Source organism: Corvus cornix, chromosome 10 (assembly GCF_000738735.6).
Source record: "Corvus cornix cornix isolate S_Up_H32 chromosome 10, ASM73873v5, whole genome shotgun sequence".
NCBI classification, from domain to species: domain Eukaryota; kingdom Metazoa; phylum Chordata; class Aves; order Passeriformes; family Corvidae; genus Corvus; species Corvus cornix.
This window is the reverse complement of record NC_046340.1, coordinates 12,516,606-12,540,039: the sequence shown is the minus strand read 5'-3', so window position 1 is coordinate 12,540,039 and position 23,434 is coordinate 12,516,606. Positions and strand designations below refer to the sequence as shown.

The window sequence follows — 23,434 nt, the reverse complement described above, 5'->3', positions numbered from 1 at the left end:
AAACACACAGCTCTACCCTGCCTCGCTGGCACAGACCTGGGGAGCCCTGGAGGAGCCCCAGAGCCCAGGAGTCAGGAGGAGGCTGCTCTGGACTCACTCCAGTGGGACACAGCTCCTTGTTATCATTCCAGAGGCTGGACATGAAGCTCCAGCCCGATGTCCCCAGAGCAGCAGTGGGGCAGTGGGGATGAGGGCAGCTCCCAGGCAGTGGCAGTGTCCCCTGCCTGCCATCAGCCCTGTTCCTCTGTTCCCATGGCAATCCCTGGCCTTTCCAGCTGCACTCAACGTTGACTTCTCCACTCTCTCCATAGAAATCCGTGGAACAAAGCAAAAGAGACGAATTAGGCAGTGTGTGTGCGGGGTCAGTCACTCCTTCAGGCTGATTTATGGTGCCCCAAGACCTGCACAGAAGCCAAGGCTGGAGCCTTTCTGGGCGGGTTTTTACTTTATCCACGTCTCATGGAGACTGCACAGGGTGTAAAACCCCAGCCCACCTGAACCCCCCTCCTGACCCTCCTGTGTGTCCCACAGGCACCACGGCCACCAAGCCACTGCCACCCCCGAGGCTGTGCCTGCTGGAGGTGGCACTTCTCCCCGGGGATGAGGAATAGCAGACACACCAGCTTAGGGAATGGGAAGCGTCGTGTAAGAGGACCAGTTAGGAGTGAGGGAAACACCGGCTCCCTCAGTGCTCCCTGCTGCTCCTGCAGTGTGCTTGCCCTAGGACATGAGCAGGACGTGGCAGGGCCCATCAGCTCCTGGATACAGAGATTAACTGTGTCCCAAAAACACATGTCTTGGGAAGAGCCCAGCAGAGCTGGGAATTACACACCGCCCACAGAAGTTCCAAACTGAATCAGCCTAAACTGCCTCAGCCATCGTTCCCCATTACACTCAATGACATCCCGGAACAAAATTCCCTGTGTTAATTACAAAGCCCTACGGAAATAGGAGCGCTCTCCTCTCACTGGCTCTGAGAAAAGCCTCAGCCTGTTCGCTGTGGGTTTATTCAATTCCAGGGGACTTTGCCCAGGTGCCCGTGTGCTCCTGCTGGCAGCAGGAAGCATCCCAGGAGCCAGGGAGGAGCCCCTGTCAGTGTCATTTACAGCTTACCTCGTTGGATTAATTTTGTATTGGCACCTTACTCATGTCCAGAACAAAGCCCAGATGTGAAGCTGGGGTTCCCAGCGAGGACCAAGGCTCCATGAAGGGAATGTGCTTCCGCCTGGAAGCTTGGCAGGGCACAGCCCTGCTGAGCTCCCTGTACAGCCCTGAGCACCCTCAGCTTCATCAAGCCCCACATGAAGAAATCTGTCACCGAAGCAGAAATCACAGGCAGAAAAAAGCCCCATCATGTGCTCAAGGAGTCGCTCCCAAGAAGCAGTGACAGGCTGGGGAATCATTGCCTGCCGGTTTGGGGGTTTATAACAACCTGCAAACGGGAACGATGCCAACCTGTTAACACACAGGGAATAAACGCTGGGGGAGAAAGGAAAGACAGCAGTGACAAGGGCCAGAGGGAGAGAAGCCCAGGAGAAGAGCCTTAATATTGAGAAAGAGCACGGGATCACTGAGATTTAGGCTGGGACTTGGTCCAAGAGAGCACCTTGGGCAGGAGGTCTGACAGAACCACAGCAAGGGCCGGAGCCAAGGCTCAGTTCCACGGTGCCACAGGGATCACGAGTGTCCCTGTACAGATGGAGTAGGATGGGCTGGCACAGCAGGAATGCTCCCAGTACCCATCACACCTTCATTGCCCTGGTCCTGTCTCACTGTCACTCCAACCCCAGCCCTCTTCTCTGTTCCTGTGTTTCTGCTGTCCTCACATCTCTTCTTTTTCAATGGCCACAGGAGCTCCAGGTTTGAGGTCCCAAAAACACTCTGTTCTCATTCCATATTTCCTTTGGAAAGCCATTTTTACTTGCAAGCCAGAAATATTAGTCAGCAAACTATACAGTGAAAAGCTAATGAGAACTAGATCGATTCATGAAAAGTACCTGCTCAGCAGATTTATTATTATTTTTCAAACACAAGTCTATTGGATTCCAGCTTTTTTTCTCCCAGTCCCAATATACTTCCCATTCCATGAGTTAAGTGTATAAGGGATAGTTGCAATTGCTACAAACTACCTGATCTATATATCCTTAAAGCCTCTTTCCAGCTCCAGAATGGCTGACTCAATTTTTGTCAATTTTTATTAAAAAAATCCCCTATAGGCAGCTGGATGGATATTTCCTTTGGGATTCCAGCCTGTGTTCCAGGGTAAGAGTCAACACAAAACAGCCACTATAAACCCTCTGAAAAACACAAGCCCCTCATCGATGTGACAGATATGCCACTATAATTAACATCTTTGGTAACAGACATTATGCAGCCAAAATATTCTATTTCCAGCTGCAGCATTGATCAGATCCTGACATCCCACATTAATGAACGGAGACCTCACTGGCTGTGGAAGCTGCTGTTAATTATCATGGAGAAAAACACCTTGATTGTCTGGTGAGATGCCAGTACCTGCCGGGGACTGGCCCACCTGGGTTTTCCTCCTGACCCAGCCCAAGGGTTTGTCTCTGCTCAGGAGTCCAGGGCTCATGTTCTTTACTGTGAGACAGGAAAGATTAAAATACATGTGAACCTTGAATTTCCAGTGAGCTTCTCAGTGCAGAGAACTGGCACTCCCAGGACAGGAAAGATTAAAATACATGTGAACCTTGAATTTCCAGTGAGCTTCTCAGTGCAGAGAACTGGCACTCCCAGGGCAGGAAAATGGGACTCAGCCTTTGCTTGGCTCCGGTGGGATCGTGGCCGGCTGGGAGCAGAGGGAGGCTCCCAGCTCAAACAGCCAAAGAAAGTATGTTAAAATTATTATGGCAAAATTATTCTGATAAATCATCAGGGTAGAGCCAGCCCATGGCTCTGAGCCCTGCAATGCCCGCACCTCTCCAGGAGGAATTTCCTAACCTTTCCATATTCCCCACACAAAGTACATTGTAAAGAACCAGGAAGGTTTTCAGTCTGTTCCCTCGTGTGCAGAGGAGCTGTTTCCATTTACATCAACTTTCCTGGCCAGGACCAAAGACTGGACAACTTGGGAAAACAAACACTCCCTGGTTTCCATAAGGAGGGCTGGGATCATCCAGTAATGGACATGCAGAGTTGATCCCGTGGTTTGAAATACAGCCCTGCCCCACCAAGGGGTTACATAAAACCAGCCCCGCTGCCGTGGCAGCGCAGCTCTGATGGGGATCGGCCACGACAGCCGCTTACTTTGCTGAGGAAAATCAGATTTTCCTGGATTTTACCCCCGAGTCCCTCCCAGATAACAAGCTGGAGGAAGCACAATGGCATCTTGTATTCTGTGTGTGAACAATTAACCAAGTTCCTCATGAAATTTCAGCTGCCAAGTCACTTCTACAGACAAAGACAGGAGCACTGGTGGAGGTGATGTGCTTGGAGGGTAATTAATACCCAAGTGTAATTAAGGGCAGAGCAGTGCCTGCAGCTTTAGAAGGGGAAAGCAGGAGGGACAAAATGCCCAGCTGCCTCCCAGGATCCCATCGGATCATTCCTCCACACTTAGAGAAATCCTGGTTTTGCTTAGAAATAAAAAGAGCTTTTCTGCACCAGCACCTGAAGCGCATTCCCACACCTGCCCCTGGCCCTTCCCAGGAAAACATCAGACTCAGAACCAGGCACTGTTTGCAAATAGAATTATCAAATCCTGGGATGGTTTGGGTTGGAAGGGATCCTTAATGGTCATCCAGCCCCACCCCTGCCATGGGCAGGACACCTTCCACTGCCCCAGGGTGCTCCAAGCCCCAGTGTCCAACCTGGCCTTGGACACTTGCAGCGATCCAGGGGCAGCCACAGCTTCTCTGGGCACCCTGTGCCAGGATTTCAGCACCCTCACGGGGAGGAATTCCTTCCCAATATCTCACGTATCCCTGCCCTCTGGAAGGAAACACACTTCCAAATGTTTTCTTTTCTGGAGAGGAAGGAGCTGATCTCCAGGATTTGGGCAGAAGAGCTGGCACATCTCCTGCCAGTGCTGCTCACCTGGCTTCTGCCCCAGCATCCTCTGGCATCCTGACACAAGCCACGCAGGCACACATGCCGCTGGGTGACACATTTAATGAGATTTCATGTAATTTCTAATTTTTTTGTTTTTATTTTCTAGGAGTGCCAGTGTTCCACAGGCTGACAGAGCACGGCTCGGCGTGCTGGCCGTGACATGTGGCGCTGGGGACGTTCCCTCTGCCGTCCCAGCCTGCTCAGCCCAGCACAACAACAAAAAGCTTTCGTGTCCGTGAGTCCCAGAGAACATGTTCCCACACGGAGCTCGCGTGCTCCCACCCTGCTGCCCTTCACGCTCCTCTTCCTCACTGAGCAGAAAAGCTCTGGCAGCCACAGGGCTCCTGCAGGGAGCAGCAACCTTGGGCCGTGCTGCTCCATCCTGTGAGCGGCTGCTCCCGCCCCAGGCATGGAGCCTGCCCTGGTTAAGGTGGTGTTCTGCTTTGGTGACAGCTCCAAAAATGCTCCAAGTGTGGATTCCTTCCTGTGGTGACCAAGGATGGTGGGTTTGCCTTTCTTCTGGGCCTGGGCAGCAGCTGGCAGAGCTCTGCTGGCATGGGCTGGAGCACAAGGAAAATGTCTCTTGGGGTGACAAAGGTGCCACATAAATAAGACTTCAGAGACTAACCAAGTGCTGCAGTGGATGTAACACTGATGGAAATGCAAGGGGAGAATCCACAAATCAGGATAGGATATATTTTCCTGAGTTCTAAAGCTGCCAATAGGCTGGTAGGAAAAACCAGAAATAAGTAACTACTAATCCTGGCAGAGGAGGGCATTTAGCCTCACCCTTGGAGCGACCTGGTCTGGTGGGAAGTATCCCATGGCAAGGGTTTGGAACAAGGTGAACTTTCAGGTCCCTTCCAACCCAAACCATTTCATGATTCTATGATTCAATGATCCTTTCCAATCATCCCCCAGCCCTGGCACGACAAACTCTGGCCCAAGGTAACCACAGCATCCCTGCACCTGTCAGAACCTGCTGCCATCTCCCCTGTGCTGTGCAAGAGCCACAGTCCCTGCAGACACTCACTGTGGACACATCAGCCTCACAGCAATTCCAGATCATCAACAAGAAATTGCTCCCCTACTGCTGGAATAATTTACCTCAGAAACACTTAAAATAAAAGAATTTTACCTGAAACCTTATTTGCAGAAGCAACTCCAAAGCTTGCTCTAACTAAACAATAATTGTGTTTTCTACCCACAAACAAGTGGCCGATGGCAGTGGAAATGTTCAGGGCTCTGCCACAGTCCCCAGCCTGACCCCAGGCTAACGAGGGTTTGTCTGTTCTCCACAAAACTGATGGCAAATAAACCCCAGCACTTCCCTCACAGCAAACCCTGCTTGTTCCCAGCCTTCTCAGTAACACATGTCATTTCTAACAGGTGACAGCAGGGCCATGCTTTCCCTGCCTCTGGAAGCCAGGAGCGTGGTGATTTCCAGGGATTGCTCGGAGCCGCAGCTCCTGTTTCGGTGGGAGCACGTGTGTGCTCTGCTCCGCTGTTGGGATTCCCACCAGCCCCCCACACCCCTTGCTGGCCGTGGGACACAGGACAGTGCCACCATCCCCAGCAGGTTGAGGTGTTGAGGAAACCACAGGGCTGGATTTTGCCCACTGACAAATTCCCTCCTCACATCGCATGACACAAGCCATCCTCGAACATGAAGGGCCCATCAAGGAGCCACTCCCTGAGCCAAGTGGCAAAACCCTGGCACAGGGTACCCAGAGAAGCTGTGGCTGCCCCTGGATCCCTGAAGTGTCCAAGGCCAGGTTGGACACTGGGGCTTGGAGCACCTGGGTCAGTAGAAGGTGTCCCTGCCCATGGCAGGGAGTGGAACAGGAGGGGCTTTAAGGTCCCTTCCAACCCACACCATTCCAGGATTCTATGATGCCACACACCCTGGAGAGGACCCCCACCCTTGCATGAGCTGGGGAGGAGTTTCCACAGAATGAGGGCATCTCCAGCAGGGCCCTGCCCACCACCACTGATGGCATCTCAGTGAGGGTCTTGCTCCCTACAGAGTCCTTGTCCACTCCATACACGGCTTCCAGGAGAAGCCAGCTGCGATATTTCAGCGACAAAACAGATGTGCCAGGTCGGAGAGGGATCACAGGAGCTTCCAGTGCCTCTGGTCCTGTATGGGGCAAACCAAGGCATCGTGTGAGTCCTGGCGCTGCCAGCACACTGCCATCGACGTCATCCCCGTGTCCACAATCCCTCTGGGCTCCTGGAGCCTGACTCAAAAATTAAAAATAAGTGGGCTGCTCACAGCACTTTCAGTATTCCCCAGACACCTCAAAAAAAGCCTCCTGCTGCACATTACCTAATTCTAACATGACAGAAGGAGCGAATTCCTTTTTCATGGTGCTGTGGTACGCATCTCTCTCCAATGGCATCTGTGTGTGTGTGCACGAGCATGTGGACATCTATATCCAGATCTGACTCTATGCCTATATTTGCCTTCAACGTCTTCCACAAGAAAGTGATAAGCAAAGTAGTTCTGTCAGGAAATTGGCTCCTGAGAGGGGAATAGCCGGCGGGTTCACAGCAGGTAATGTTGTAAAACAGGTATGAAAAGTGAACAGAAAACAGACATTTCGGCTGGCAGAGAAAGAACAGCAATAGAAATATTTTCCACAGGTTTTCAAAACAACCTGGGGTTTTGCTCCCATTGAAATGTGAATGAATATTGTCCCCCTTTTTCAGCGGACATTTAGTGGATGTTTTCCTCAGCTGCCTTCTGTATCTTTTGTATTTAAAATTATATTGTTGGACATAAATTTAAGAGGAAAAGGAGACAAAACGCTCTGCTTTGACTGCTGTTTTCCCTTCAAACTCATTGTGCATTTCAGGCACTTTCCTCCCAAGCCTACAAAACCAAGTGTATGGAAATGCTGGAGCCAGGGGCGAAGGAGCTGCCCCACCAGCACAACTCATGGAGACACAGCTGAGCCAGAACCATGGGTTTCTGCTGCAAACACATTTCCAAGGCTATGAATAAAAACATGACTTTGAACAGCCAACAGCAAAGCTGTGGTAATGCTTTCAGCCTCCCTGGGACCCGCAGCCCGGAGAACCCTGTGCCCACTGCAGCCCAGCCCCCAGCCTGGGTCTCCCCCCTGCCGAACCGAGCTGGAGCTGCTCGGGGGCTCTGCCGGGCCCTCGCTGCCGCCGGACCAGGAGACCGGGGGATGCTCGGAGCGCCCGACCCACGGTGCTGAGCCTCAGCCTGGGACCCTCAGCCTGGGACCCTCAGCCGGGGACCCTCAGCCGGGGACCCGCAGCCGGGGACCCGCAGCCGGGGACCCGCAGCCCGCCACATGCCGCATTTCTGACAATGGGTTTGGCCCCGGTCCCCGTCCCCGCACTCGAGCTCCAGTATTAAGGGAAGGGAGGGCTCTGGGACAGACAGACACCAACAGCTCGGCACAGAGCCCCTGGTTTGTGGCGCTCTCGGAAGCGGGAGCGGCCTCTGTCCCCCCAGAGCGTCACCCGTGCTCGGGGCTGCAGAGCGGAGCCCCCCCCGCGGAAGCAGCGGTCTCCTAACCTACTTCCCGGGAAAAGCAACTGGAAACTCTCCGAAGATAAAAAGATAATGAACAAATAACCTTCACTGCCACAAACCGCCAGATTCCCCTTTGTGCTGCTGCCTGATATTAATGATCCTGTCAGGGCTCCTGAAGAACTTTGTGCTCCAAGTGGGAAACAGGGGGTTTGTCCCAGAGTGCAGCCAGGAGCTCGCTTTCATTCCTTCCCGATTTTATGCAAGAAAGTTCTAACATTCTGCATCTAAGAAACCATATATTTATTTTCTCATGTCTCCACGTTCCTGTCGTTCTACTGGGGTTTGAAACAAAATGCCACTGTCTTTTCAGGAAAAAGCTTGATGCATCAAGCAATGGCAAATCATTAATTATTTTGAGCCTTTTATGCCACCACTGACACCACAGTGAAGAATTTGAAACATTTCCTCAGACAAGCAACTCACTCACAGCAAACCACAGCATTGCTGGGTGTTTCAGAGCTCTTTTCATCCCGACGGCGCTGCAAGGAGCCTGGCCAGCAGCCTGCTCCACGTCCCTCCTGGAGACACGGAGCACGAGGGGTGGACGTTAAATTAAACACACAGCTAGACCAGCCCCTCACCATGGAGATGAGCAAAACGCCTTCAGGAATGGCTGCCCTTCTCTGTCAGGCCCCGCTCCCTGGGGACACGTCTCAGGACGGGTGTGAGCAGGGTCCCCACGCCCACAGGTGGCAGTCAGCACATGCCAAGGGATGAAGCAGGGATGGCACTGCTGCCTTCTCATACCTGATGGAGACCACACACAAACCACCACCTTTATTCCCTTAAAAGGTGCCTCTGTGGCCTGTGATACTGTTAAATATCAGCTTTTCCCAGACAAAAGATGAACATCTTCACATCCAGGCAGCTGCTACAAGTCCCCAAGTCCTGGCAGGGCTGAGATCAGGGCCCTGCTCGCTGGCAGACATGGACTGACCCCCGGGATCCAGCACAGACAGATGCTGGGACAACATCTTCCCTAAACCAGCAAACACTGGAATTCACAAGAAAACCTCACTACAAAAGGTGCCAACCCCGCTGCCCCGACCCATTGCACCGCAGTCCCTGTGCCCATGGCAATTCTGTCCCCCAACAGCATCTGGGGGGCCTCAGTGAGGAGACCTCCAGGCCCCTCTGCCTGCTTGGATGGGCTGCTCAGGAGTGAAAATTCAGGAAAAAAAGAGGAAGAATTCATCCCAGCTCAGACAATGAACTGCTCGTTCAACATGGGAATATGAACAAAGCAAATCTTGGATAATCACATAAAAAAGGCTTTATTTAGAAGCAGAATGCTCAGGTATTATCCAGCAGCACCAAACCCCTACTCACACACCTTCATCAAGCACAGCCAGAGGTTTATTTTATGACAGGTTTAACCAATGCCATTATCTGAAATGTAAATAAACCCTCTTAAAATCAGCTCTGCCTCCGAGTGCTGCTTTCTCCTCCCCAGCAGTGAAGCCAGATGACCTGTCAGACAGGCCACACTCCAGGGAGGGCACAAAGCCCATCCTCATCCCTGCTGCCAGGGAGGACACACAGGCACAGCAGCAAAACCACAGGCACAAACTTCCAGCCACAGCTCCACTCCCAGACGTGTGCCCGGATCCAGAGCACTGCGTGTGAGAACCATGACTGCTGCTTCGGCCAGTTTCTCCGGATTTAAGCAAAAATAGAAAGACATAAATTACATCCAACAGGCGCAGAACCAGCCTGGGTGAGGAGACACTGTGGATCTCGGCAAGATGTGAAATCTCTGTGCTCGTGAGGGAATGACCTTCAAAACTCATTCAGAGCTCTCAGCCTGCGCGGTGCCGGCTTCCTCACTTGCGAGACATTACACATTCCTGCTATGTTCTCCCTAATTTTGCATGGACTATAAATACTTGGCTTATAAGGCAGCATGAAAGCAAGCGAGAGCAAGCATTTAAGTGGGGTAACCTTGCTTGTCAGGGTAGCAGGAGCAAATTCTTCATCCCTCAGGTCATGCATGCTAAATACCAGGATTCCCTGTTTACTATGCTACACATAAAATATCAACCAGAATATGGGACCAAGTAGTATTTTCTCTTTAAAAAAACCGACATACAAAATGACGACACCTTGTCAAATTGTCTTAAGGGCAGAAAATCCAGATTTTTCTGAACTGCTCTGCCCACACTTTCTCTCCCAAACTACAGTTTCCCATTTAATTTCTATTAAAAACAACCTCTGAGAGACGAATTAGTTTGGCTTATGCAAAATAAACTGGGCTGCTGTTCGAGCTGTTTACTGGGTCACACTTTACAACCCCGGTGGGGGAGGTGAGCCAGGACTGGCAGCGTTACCACCATTCTTCAGTGGTATTTGCACAAATCACCCTATTTATCAATTTTAGACTGTTTAAGCCAAAATGACGGTGCCTCCCATAGCCTGCAGCACCCTTGGTAACCGTCCTTTGGCATTATCACCAAAAGCAGGTTTGTGCCTGTAAATGAAAGGATGTTCACCCCTCCTTGGCATCACAGGGCAGGGAGAACTGGGGGTCCCCGAAGCTGGACGGTGGGAGCTGTTGCTATTGACGTGTTGAGTCACCTTTACTCAAAACTCTGCCCCGAATTTTCCATCGCCCACGGGCTGGGCTGGGGCCAGCCGCCTCCAGCAGCAATCCCCGCGCGTGCGGCTCCGCACAGGTTTTCGTGAGCTCCCTTGCAAGGATGATGCTAATGGCAGGAATGAAGCGCAGCAGCAGCCGGAGCCAGGGATGCTTCTCTCATCCCCCGGTCACACGGTCCCGGTACCGGACTAGCTCCAGCGGAGCCCGGGAGTGCGTTTCCCTAGTTTTCAGCAATACGACACATCCCACGACATCTGCGCGCTGAGCGATGTCCCTCGCAGCCCTGGCAGCAAAGGGACAGCGGCTGAGGGGCGACGGCCCCGACCACGGGTCCTGGCCCCGGTCCCGGTCTCTCCCGGCACGGGGGCGCAGGGGGCGGCGGATGCGCGCCCGTCCCCGCCGCTCCGGACGATTACAAAACCCGAGAGCTCGTCACGGCAAGCCGGGCGCTAACGGGGGAGGCAGAGCGGGCACCCGGCTGCGGCGGGGCCGGGAGGGTCTGTCCCTGCCAGCAGCATCCCCCGCGCATCCCTGCCCTGCAGCATCCCTGCCCCGCGGATCCCTGGGCATCCCTGCCCCGCTGCGTCCTCCGTACTTCACTTCGCACCCACGTCCTCCCCGCGCTGCGCGCAGCCCCCGCGCCCGGCGGCGGAGGGCTCGCACCGAGCGGCTCCGCGGGGCACGGCCACGGCTCCCCCGGCCCCGGGGCGGCCGTGCCGGACTGCCCCTGCCCCGCTCCGGCTCCGGCTGTGCTCCGGGTGCTGCGGGCATCACCGCGCCGGGGTCAGGCGGGCGGCTCTCCGCGCCATCCCCGCACCCCTCCGCGGCGGAGGGGTTCGCAGGCTCAGCCCCGGGGTTCTCCCCGCCGCCGACAGCCAAGCTCCGGTCGCCGCCCGAGAGCCGGGGGGCGGCGGGAGCGGGAGGGGGGGGGCGCCTTTGTTGGCGGCGCGGGGCAGCACCGGGCCGCCCCCGCCGCTCCGCTCCTTTTGTCTGCCGCGGCCGGGCGGTAGCGCCGCGGCTTCGGGAGCAGCGCAGCCCCGGTGTCGGTGCCGCGGAGCCTGACCTGGATGGTGCAGGTGTACTCGCTGTCGTCCAGCAGCCGCACAGTGCAGTTGTACTCGCGGTCCAGGTTCCTGCTGCTGCCACTCATCCACCTGCTCAGCATCTTCCCGGGGCGCGGGGCGGCGGGCGCTGCCGGCGGAGCCGAGGCTCACATCCCGCTGCCGGCGCGGTGCGGGGCGGCGCGGGGCGGCGCGGGGCGGGGCGGGGCTGTGGGCGCGCCCCCCGCCCGGCTCGGCCCGGCCCTGCCCCCGCTGCAGGCGGCGCGGAGCGGAGCGCGGTGCCCGTGCCCGGTGCCCTGCCCGGGCCGCGGCGCTCGGCGGGCGGGGAGGAGGCCGGGCCCGGGGGTCGCCCGGCGCCGGCTGCGGGGGCCAATCTCGGCGCGGCGGCGGTGACGGGCTCCGCCGCAAACCAATGCGGCACGAGCGGCACGGCCCCGCCGCCTCCGCCTGGAGCCCCGCGCGGGAGGGGAACCGCGGGCGCGGAGGGGCGGCGGGGGAGCGGAGGGGCACCGCGGGCGCCGGGCACCCGGCGCTTCGGGGCTCCGCCTCAGGTGTCTGCAGCTCTGCCCGCTCCCCGCAGCCTGGCGCCCAGCGAGGGGCTCCCCCACACCGGGGACAGCGGGTCAGGGCAGAGTGACAGCCCCCAGTTTGGGCACCGCGGTGGCACTGAGCATTGCCAGTGATGTCGAGCAGGGTCGGACATGTGGCAGGAGGTACCCGCACCCCAGACCCCCTGATCAGAGGGGCAGGGGCTGCCCCAGGGACTCTGTGTCCCCAAAGACAGCAGGTGACTGGGCACGACCCAGCAGGCCCGCAGGTCCCTGCCAAAGCACCAACTTGTGCCCAGCTCTCTTGTCAGAGCCCAATTCCATTACTAGGCTGGTATTCCCATGGAGAGCCGGCAGCTGCTGTGGTCCTTTGAGCAGAGCCAAACAAAGTGCCAACGTGGCCCCCAGGATATGAGCTTGACCATTAGCGTTCATTTGTTATGGAAGGAAATCTTTAAATCTCTGGTTCTTGGACAAAATGGGCTCCAAGAGCCATCAGTGTTGATGGGATGTAGCTGGTGCTGCTCTGGGGAAGTGAAATACCTGGTGGCAGCATCAGCAGTGACCAGGGAGGATGGGAATCCAGCCAGCACTGCTGCAGGTTTCTGCCTCTAGCCCTGGCTATTCCCCTGCCTGGGTGTCACACTCCCCACTGCCATCCCCTGAGGCCCCACCGAGAGGTTCAGCAGGGTTCCCCACACACCTTGGTCCCCCCCACACTGACAAATACCCAAATCAAACAGGCCACAGTGATGACACTTGTTAAGCTGTCCCCAGTCTATTCTACTGCACCACAGGCCCTGTTCCTACTGCACCTTCCTGGCTCAGCTCTTCTTTGCCTGGAGGCTCACCTCTGTCCCCTCAGCTGCGTTCCCAGGCTGCAGTGCAGCTCCCATCCTCCCCTCAGGAGCACCAGCCTCCATGGACCACAGCTGTCCAGCTTTTCCGCATACTCTCTCTGCTCCAGCTTTGCTCATTCTCTGCCTTCCCAGCCAGAAAGATGGTTTACAGAGCCATATTCCTCACCTTTCCCAACCATTCCCACCAGCCCTTCCAGATCACTCCTGGCTGCAGGGCAGCATCTCTCCGTGCCCTTCTTTCCAGCCCCCATAGAAGGGACAACTGCTCTCAGGCCAGTGGCTCTCCAGGCTCTCCTATCCCTGACCCACCGTTTCTGCTGTAGGGAGCTGACACTCCGGTGTGCAGGGTTGGGATCCTTTAAGATCCTACAGTTCAAGGGCTGTCTCATGATGGGCCATGAGAGATGAGTCTCTCCCAGCCTGTCCCCCATGCCCAGCCAGGCTGGCTGTGCGAGGGCTGCCTGTCAGGCCGGACAACCCTCCGTGAGCCTTGTGCCCATGGAGGGACCACTGAGGATTACGCTTGATTATCTCAGTGTCCAACAGGCCATTAATCCGAATGTCCAGTTAATGTAAAGGACAGAGTGGGAACACAACGTTGCAGGCAGTAGTGCTGCAGCAGTGAGACAGTGGGAACACCCTGGGAAGGACATTATCCTGCAGAAAAAATGTCAGCAGAGCCAGCGACTTGGCCTGTGTGGGATGTCTGTCGGGAGGCTGGATCCTGCAGCTCCTAGGACCATGGGCTGTGCCCGGCACGTTGTCAGGGGCGTGATGCCGAGCCTGGAACAACAACGGCGCTTTTCACAGCCACGGCCCCGCTCCTGAACCATCTGGGCACTTGTACAAAGATGCTTGTATTCACCAAAGTAGCTGCTACTTTGTCATGGATCCCACTCTGCATAAATTGTTCATCTGCCTCCGAGCTCCCCTTCTGAACCAGCTGAGCTGTTGCTGAAGAATGGGATCCTCGGCGCTGGCAGGTGCTGCTTTCAGTGCGAGCAGCCGGGGCTGAGCCAGCTGAGCAGTTTAATGAGCAGCACATTCATGGCAGCCCGGCTGTGCCGAGCCTCTGCCTGGGCCACGGCGCCACTGCAACTTTGTTTCTCCACCCAGGGAACAGTTTTGTTGAGGTTCCAGTTTTCTGCATTTTTTCCTCAAGCCCCTCGCTGAGGCAGCACGGGAACCCCTTGGCTGAGTTCACCCCCCTCTGCTGCCTCTGTTGTCCTCAAAACAGGGAACATCACTGGAGCCCGACAGCTCCACGTTCCGCTCTCAAAATACCTGACAAGTTTTCCACATAGCGTATCAAAGGCTGGCAGATGCCTTTATAAAAGTACTCTCTGTTTGCAGCTTTGATCGACAAGAATGCACTTTTCATGAGTAATGTCTTTTTCTTTCCATTTTAATAATTTATACTGTAAATCCGACAAATTCTCCCGATTTGGATTCTCTGTCACTTGCAGTTTTGAGCTAAAAAATTCAAAATGCAGCTTTCCAAATGTAAAGTGAATTCTTAGCTGTGTTTGTTTTCCAGCAGGTTAAATTTAATTCAGAGAGTTGCACAGGCTGCCCAGAGAAGTTGTGGCTGCCGGATCCCTTGAAATGTTCCAGCTCCTGGACAGGGCTTGGAGCAACCTGGGATAGTGGAAGGTGTTCCTGCCCATGGCAGGGGCGGGATAAGATGAGATTTAAGGTCCCTTCCAACCCAAACTATTCCAGGATTCTGTGATTCTATGCTTTCAATAGAAAATTCTGTACATAATCCATGTATTTACCATCGATTACAATTTGTCACCCACAGGCAGCTGCAGCTCTGAGAGCAGAACAGGTGTACGTGAGGTGTGGAGAACAACACGTGGGTGTTGCCCAGGTAAGGCTGGAGCAGAGCCCAGGGATGCCGAGTGCTTGGCTTGGGGGCCTGGCTGGGGACTGCAGCCAGCAGCCACAGGGGTAAAGGATGGCTGCTCATCTTTGAATTATCCAGATGTTGTAAGCAATAACTACTTCTTGTGCTGAAATGACCAAAACACAGCCCTCTGCTCTCAGGGGTACTTCTTGTTTGGGTGCAGCCTGCTCTGTTTGGACACCTTTGGCATTTCCTGGAGCTGGAAGCAGGGCTGTCAGCTCTGCTTTGCCTTTCAGCAGGTACCTGCATCTGAAATTATATAAACCCACTGTTCTCAGCATCTGAGCTCCAACACGAGCCAGCACTGCCGGATGAGATGTCAAAGTGGGGCCCAGCTCTCAGGGCTTGCCTGTAATTCAAGTGGTCAACAGTGCTGTCAGCATTACCATCAGCCTTCCAAAGCAGCTGGATTCGTCCCCGGGCAGCTCTCCAAGCTGCCTGACCCATCATTCACCACCTCACGATTGCTTTCAGCTTCCTATGCACTGAGAATTGATAGGAACAAAGCCCAAATTATTTCTTATTCCTTAATTACTTTTTTTTGATTAAAAGGTTTGGAAAAGGAGACTGAACCTCTTCTCGAAAGAGGCTCACCTGGCTATTGCAACCAGCCATGGAGCTCCTTCTCATCCACCTGCCCTGGATCGGGAATAAATGTCTGTCACCTCTTTATGCAATATTTTCCTACGATAATGAATAATTATAACACTATGGCAACGGTCAAGGGACTCACCACTGGCTCCTGGCCAGTTTTAGCACTGCAGGCTGGTTCTAGATAGAAGATCTTTCCAGGGGGTGCAGCAGCGGGAGCTCTGCCATCAGGTCGTGTTTGGCGACTGTGGAAGCCCTTTAGCAATTGTTTGTGCATCTTTCACCCTCAGCCGGGCACTGAGGGCCATGGGGAATATGTGGACCAGCACCTGAGTTGTCTCCTCCAGCCAAATTAGGTCAATAAATTGTGGTTACTTAGGCTCAGATGCTGTCCCTCAGACACAGGGACAAAGAAAGGTGAGGAAAGGAGGAGACAAAGTGAGAGAGAAAGAGAAGAGAAGGGGACGAGGGAGGAGAAGAGGGTGATGAGGATGGAAGTCAAGTGTAAGAGGGCCAGGAGTGAAAGGAGGGACTGGAACCATCTCAGCAACCTCCCCACGTGTACCCACAGGGGAATAAGCTGGAGCATCCAGCTTCCCAACTCCCAGGCATGTAAAATTTTAACCGTAATTTGCAATTGTAACCAGAGGATAAAATTTCAGCATATTAAGAGGAGGTGGGAACCTGCAGGGCAATGCACATTAATTACTGCTGACATCCAGGGACAGGCTCATTAGACAGAGGCTCCTTCAGTTCTAGCACACAACTTCTGGCTTGAGGCAGATATTCCCGGGAGTAATTACAGAGCCTGTGCTGCTGGGCAGGTCAGAGGAGCCGACCACATCCACCTCGTCACTCCCCCTGGAGCTGCAGGGATGAGAGAGGCTCTCGGGATGGGGAAGGGGCTGGGAAGAGCCCAGGAAGGAGCACGGGCAAAGCTCAGGGCCAGGAGTGACAAGACAAGCGGGAATGGCTTCCCACTGCCAGAGAGCAGGGATGGATGGGATATTGGGAAGAAATTGTTCCCTGGGAGGGTGGGGAGGCCCTGGCACAGGGTGCCCAGAGCAGCTGTGGCTGCCCCTGGATCCCTGGAAGTGTCCAAGACCAGGCTGGATGGAACATGGAGCAGGCTGGAATAGTGGAAGGTGTCCCTGCCCATGGCAGGGGTGGGACAGGATAAGCCTTAAGGTCCCTTCCAGCTCAAACCATTCCAGGATTCTGATTCCATTATTGCACCAAATAATTCCAGATTAAGGCTCGTAATTGTCTGTTTTCACTTTGAAATACAGCAGAAACACTTAGACCTGACTCTGTGACTGTTCAAGTCAGCAATTCCCAGCAAATCTTCGCCCCGAGCCCTCTCCCTGCTCGCAGAGCTGATCAGGTGTGTCAGGGCAAGCTTTGCTCCACGTGCTCACGGCAGAGTGTCCCCTTTGGAGGCTCCGTGCCTGCGCCTGGCTGGATGGGGCACAGGGTCTCCTCCTCCCCCTGAGTCCCTCCCTGAGCTGTAGTACCTCAGCAGTCCCTTAAAAGTGCAAATACAACTTCCAGCCTCCTCGGGTGCTCACAGAGGTAACGCTGAAAGACACTCTCGGCAGTTTTGTGCCAGCAAGATAAGCTCTGGTTTATATTTAGGGAATGCAACTAGGGAATAGCTCTGAATCCAGCTCAGAAATCCATTTAAAACATTCCTATAATTCTATTTACAGACTGTTTCTGTAAATGTTGTAACAGGCAGAGAGGAGGGTATCTCTGTGTAACTCTGCCTCTGGGGACTCTATTGTGTACTGGGAGGTCATAAAACCACATTACCAGGGTCATGTGTCCCCCCAGCACACCCAGGGAAGCTCTGCTGTGACCCATGACTGGGCACCACAGCCAGCACTTGTGTTTCCTTTATGATTCTCATGATATTTAGTGGAATTTTCCTGAAAGTCCCACTCCCTGCTCTTCATGAAAAGTCATCACAGACTCAGTAAAAAAAAAAAAAAAATCGCTCTGCTGATTGTCAAAGAAGGCTGGAAAATGTGAGAGGCAGATGGCCCAGAGGGTGCTCGGTGGGGGTCACAGATAAGACAGCAGGAGAAGCAGCCCTGGGGTTTTCACTCTCCATCCCAGGCTTTGCACCCCTGGCTCCTGATTTTCAGGCATGAGGGCTTGGGTTTGCTAATGCTGTCCCTGATGTGCATGCAAGAATCTAACTGTAAGTAAATATTTAATTTACATTGATGCTTGAAGGATGCTTGAAGGACTTGGGCACATAATCCCACAAGATCTGGGCCCCCAAGTCTGTTCACATCTGCTGAAGCCCCAACCTTTAAATGCCTGTGGGAACCCTCATGTGTGTGGGGCTCCCCTCCTGCCACCTCCTGGGGCTTGGCTCCCTGGGCATCAGTGGACACCAGAAGGCAGCAGAAAAGCCCTGCCAGCTAAAGCCAGCATCCAAACAGGCCAAAACAAGTGGGAGGGTGATGGGAGGCCCCAGGCACCACAGGAATCAGGGTGGCATTTCACTGCAGGGGAAGGATCCACAAGTAACAGCAGCTACCAGGGATGGGCACTGGGGACCGTGCAGCGCTGGCTTTAGGAGCTGCTGGTCTGGGTCTGGAGCCCACGTGAGTGCGAGAAGACAAGCACATATTCCAGATCCTGCTGCTCATGATGTGACAGGGGGATGTCAGCAAGCAAGAACAGCACCAGGAGTTGGGGCAGAGAGGGAAGGCATCAGGTGTGACCTCTCTAGCAACAGCACAAGCAGAAACAGCTTCAAGCTGTGCCACAGGAGGTTAAGGTTGGACATCAGGAGGAATTTCTTCACATAAAGGGTGGTCAGGCCTTGGAAGGGGCTGCCCAGGGATGTCTGGAGTCCCCATCCCTGGAGGTGTCCAAGGAAGACCTGGATGTGGCACTCAGTGCTCTGGGCTGAGTGACAAAGTGGGACTCGGTCACAGGTTGGACTTGAAGGTCTTGGAGGTCTTTTCCAGCCTCAGTGACTCTGGGATTCTGTGATTCTTGCCTTAACCAGAGAGGCTATCCCATGGTGAGACTCGATGAGCCCTCGTGAAAAAAAACAACCTGGATTCTGTGTTTTTCCCAATGGCAGAAGAGCAGCCACTGCCAGGCCCAGCTGCCCACGGGCTGCTGGTCACAATCTGAGCTGACCCTGGTCCCAAGCTGCACATGGAGTGCAGCCGAGCTGGCAGATTTCCCCCAGAAAAACCATGGCTCATCCTCTGGTGTTAATTCGAGCTTGCTCCCCAGCCTCTGTGAGGGGACAGCAAGGTCCGAGCCCTTGGGAACCCTCCTGGAACACCTCTGTCCTTGAGGAAGGCAGGCAGGTCTCGGCCCCGAGGTGCCTGAGCCTGCTCAGCACAGCCTGACCCTGCTCACAGCAGAGCCCAGCACCCGGCTCCCACTGCTCCCCGTAGCAGCAGCAGGTTTGACAAGCCTTGGATTTAATTTGGATTTAATCTAAACTGCTCCTGGCATCCCTGCTTTGGACTCTGCCTGATGCCTCCTGTGGTGGTTGGAGGGGCTGTCGCTCCCGTTCAGCCTCCCCGTGGGGGTGAACGACCCCCCAAGTCCCCCGGCACACAGAGCTGGCCCTGGGCAGGGCAGGACAGAGCCAGGGACAGTCGGGAGGGCTGATGTCGCCAAACTCCTTGGCTTAGCAGTATTTCTGTGGCTCTGGCACGAAGCAGGGCTGGAAATTCTTCCTCTGCATTTGCGAACCCCCTGATGGCGCGGTGGGGAGCGGCCGCCTGTTCCCGCAGCCCCGTGTGCCGCTGGAGGCGACGGCTTCGCTGATGAACAGGGAATGACAAGTGCTCCCAGCCCATGGATCCCATCCTGCCGTCCCCACTCCGGCCGAGCCGCGGTGGCTCTGCGTGGTGCCGAGGACAGCACGGAAACAGCGCAGTGTGTGACAGCACAGTGACAGGCTCTGCCGGGGACAGCACCGCCCCACCGACCTGCCGGAGCATCAGACACTCGTTTCACCGCAGGAAAGCCTCGTTGTTCAGATCTGAGGGATGTTAAAACAGTGTTTGCCAAGGGAACATGGGGGGAGGCCCATCACACTCAAACCCCAGTGCTCGGGCACCACAGAAAATGCATTTGCCTGGGAAGTGTTCCAGGCAATGGGCATTACTTTCCTTAACTTGCTTTTATTTTTCTCTTAAATATGTTTAAAATTACTTTCTTCAAAATATTTCTTGTAGAACCTTGTTGTCTGAAGCAAATGGACTCCCAGGGTGCTGCTACAGCTACAACTTCCAGTGCCTGGGTTGGATATTTACTGCTCTATTATATTCATTCTGTATCCAGACTTTTGGGCAATCATAGCCACGAGAGAACAGCAAAGACAATAATTTGGGCATTTGCAGACACGTCATGGGGCTGCCAGCAGGGAGTGGATAATCCCTGGCATTTCGGAGGGATGAGCATTCACTGCACGTTTTGGGTGGAAGGAGGTAAGCGATGTGTGAGGGCTGTGCAGGGACCCCTGGCAGGGCAGGGGTGCACTGGGACACTCGTGCCCCTGGATGTGACCCTTCGGGTGACACACACATTTGAGAGTTTCCAGGCTGGGACAGTGAAGTCGGGGACAGGCACATCGGGGGCACAGGCTGGGGGTGGAGGTGATGAGCCTGCCCATCTCTGCCCGCACCCGGCTTCTCACCCCTCTGCCCTTTGGGAACACATGGGCCATGGAGCCGACCTTTCTCAGAGCCTAAGGAGGCCATGCAGGCACTAGCCCACAGCTCCCAGGCTGCCCCAGTCACCTCAGACTGCTTCTATGGATAAGATCCTGGAAAGCCAACACAGAGGTGATGTTCACTTGTTACCCAGGAAATGGCCTTTTCTCCTCCAAACAGATGTTTTTTACAGGATAATGAATTATAAGGAAAAAGATGCATTCCAAAGGGTTCTCCTCATGGGAGAGGAGGAGGAATGAAAGCTGTGGTGCTGCAGCATGGCTGACCTCAGGTGTGGGGTAACAAATTAAACCTTCCCTTCATAGTAGGAAACCCTGGGGTTTGGGCTTCTGCTTTGTTTGGATATGGTTTTTCCTCTGTGTAACACTACCCTTTATTTAGAGTCAATATGAAATCCTCTCATCCCTGTGGATTCCTGCGTGCTGTCTGGGAGCCAGAGCCTGTGCCAAGATGCAGACAAGAAATTAAAAAATAGGGATGTACATAAGAACTGTGAGAGTTCCAGTAACTAAAACCACCCTAGTGGAACCATATTTAGGAAAGCAATTGGCATCTATATTAACTGGGAGGAAAGCAGCCCCTTTAAATACACCACCAAACACAGGTATTAAATGGGCAGGCTCGTTAACCGAGGTCAGATTTTTATACACTTCATGTTTTTAATGAGCTGAATTAGGAACAAAGAGATTGAGGAGAAAACAGAGAGAGAAGAGAACTGATGTAGAGCAAAAAGGCATTGGATGGGAGGGCTCAGGACCAGCTAGAGCTGTGTCTGTTGGGAGCAAAGGGAGAAGAGGGGAATGGCTGGTTTGAGTGGAGGGAGCGTTGCCTCCTGGCCAGGAGCAGAGGGCAGAACCTGGGCCACAGGGCAGTGACACACACATTCCCAATCCATTGGCAACCAGGAAGATGTGAAACAGCCTCAATCAGGAACACCAGAGTCTAAAAAGAGGGGGCTGACCCAGTGCTGTCAATTTTGAATACACCTTTGAATGCCAGGGAAAATTAGAAAGTGCTGATGCTGTAGTGAAAATCAAGCAGAGTGGCAGATTTCCAGACAGGAAAAGTAATTGAAAAACTGAGACAGAGTTAAGGGACAAAAATATAGTTGTTGCTAATACCGTTTTATAGACAGTAGATTCTGTCAAATAAATGTGCTTCCACTCCTTGATAAGATCACAGGTCAGTGAAATTCATGGAATCATAGAATCATGGAAACCCAGAATAGTTAGGGCTGGAAGGGACCTTAAAGCCCATCCCATTCCACCCCCTGCCATGGGCAGGGACACCTTCCACTATCCCAGGCTGCTCCAAGCCCTGTCCAGCCTGGGCGTGGACACTTCCAGGGATCCAGGTGCAGCCACAGCTTTTCCAGGTAACACCTGCCAGGGCCTCACCACCCTCACAGGGAGGAATCTCATCCCAATATCCCATCTCACCTTGCCCTCTGGCAGTTTGTGGTGCAGATATGCCCCAACATGGGGTTGTCAGGATGAGATCAGCCCAAGGCTGAGGTGAGGTGGCACTGGCAGTGCTGTGCTGTGCCCGTGGCACAGCACCATCAGCACAGCACCCTCGGCACAGCACCATTGGCACAGCCCGGCCTGTGGAGGGCTCGCCAGGGACTGGGGATAATTTTTTTCTAATCTGCAGATTGTTAGCAAATGCAAGATCACTGCTGATAAAACATATGGATGATTAAGAGCCTGGCAGGAGAGTCACTAACAAGGAAGAGCAGCTGAGGCACACAGTGCTCCCAAACACTCCACTCATCCAAACAGAGAGGTTTTAATAAGTCTGGGAATAAAACTGGAGATGTGAGTGCAAGACCTTGGCCATGCCCAGGCACTGGGCCATGATGAGGATGCTGGAGATTGCTCCTAGAAAGCCCTGGGAGAGCATGGAGGGAAAAACAATGCACTGGGAGCATCCAGGGTGCTCCCTGGCAAACAAAGCCACCAGCCAGAAGAGCAGGGCAGTGAATTTGCCCATGGAAAATTCAATTACCCAGTGTTTAGACTGACTCTGGAGATCTGCATTCAGGTTTGGTGTTTGAGTGCTTAACAGAGATGTGCAGCAAGTGCAGAGAGAATGAGTAAAATCCCTGAGAGGCTGCAAAAACACCCTGTGAGCTCCATCTGCTTAACTTACATGGAATGCTGAGAGCTGCCTTTATTGAAGTGTGTAAATATCTTTATGGGAAGGAAAGCACCTGCTGGTTAAAGGTGCTTTTATTTCACAGAGAAAGGCAGAGATGGTGCCGACAGCCAGGAGTCAAAGTAGAGAAGCTGAGAGAGGAAGCACTCGGGGCTCACAGGGCCAGGCCACCCTTAGGAGCTGGGACTGGTGACTCCCCACACCCTTAAGTCCTGTCCCTACACAATGTGTCTCTCAGGAGCACAGGATCCTGCCCATGGACCACCACAACCCAGAGATGAGCTTCCTCTGCTAATTCTCCCTGGCCCTGAACCTGCAGCTGGTTTGGAGCCTGGAAACAGATCTCTAAAAGTGGTTCTTCAAAAAGCAGAGAGGGAAGATGAAAGCAAGAGGAGTTAAAAACTAGATAAAGGCTTAGAAAGCAAATAGCAATTAACCTTCCTGCTCTGAAATCCTGCCTTCCCAGATCTTGGAACATCGCACCAGAAGGGGAGCAGCCCCTGCTGCGGCACAGCCCTGCCAGGATGGGGCTGGTGGGGCACCATGTGTGGCACAGCCCTGCCGGGATGGGGCTGGAGGGGCACCATGTGTGGCACAGCCCTTCCAGGCAGGGGCTCTGGGACTGGATGGGACGCGAAGGCAGCTGGGAACAGCAGGGTGGGAGTGCAGCCTCAGAACATTCCGGGTGGGATCCCGATCTCAGGGTCACTTCTCAGGCTGGTGCTCAGCTCCCACCACCCCTGACCTGCCTGCCAGGCACAGATGGAGCTGTGGCCACATTTCCCCTGCCCAGCACAAACGGGGCACAGCCCCCTGCCCGAGACATCAGCAATCCAGGGAAGAGCTGTCAGCATCCTTCAGGAGTGGGAATACTCATAAATATGGAGTGGAAATTAGCTCAGGCAATAGCAGAGCAGCTCGGCAGAGCCGTGCAGCTCCTGGCACAGCCATTGCCATGGCACCTGTCAGCAGCTCTGCATTGTTTCACACGTCCCACTGCTCTGAAAGGAGCTTTTTTAAGCAGCAGCATTTGAAAACTGAGCAATAAAGATAACAGTTGTGGCACCCCTAAACCCAGTGAACTCGGCGTGTTTGGGGAATTGTATTAACTCAATATATTCCAGAGTGTTCCCTCAGAAGTGCCGACCACTGAACCGCACCTGCTGCTGCTGTTTTATCACATCACAAATTATTTCACAAGCAAATGGATCCCCTCTAACTTGGAGATTTGCAACAGCAGCAAAATCAGGTTTTTACTCCAAGAATGTGAGTTTCACCATCACCACAGTGCTTATGCATCTGCCACGCTCCCATACTCTCCCATGAGGTCACTGGGTGCTTCGTAAAATCAC

At 54.1% G+C, this 23,434-nt stretch overlaps 1 protein-coding gene across 2 annotated transcripts in view; it reads right to left on the bottom strand.

The window, feature by feature from the left end:
• The window catches only part of FRMD5 (FERM domain containing 5), a 68,610-nt gene extending 57,129 nt beyond the window's left edge, over window positions 1–11,481 (bottom strand). For both annotated transcript variants that reach the window (XM_039557559.1, XM_039557560.1), the window contains exon 1: window positions 11,302–11,481. In XM_039557559.1, the coding sequence (XP_039413493.1) occupies window positions 11,302–11,403 (102 nt within the window). In that variant the 5' untranslated portion in view covers window positions 11,404–11,481. The remainder of the gene's footprint in view (window positions 1–11,301) is intronic.
• Window positions 11,482–23,434: the final 11,953 nt, after the last annotated feature.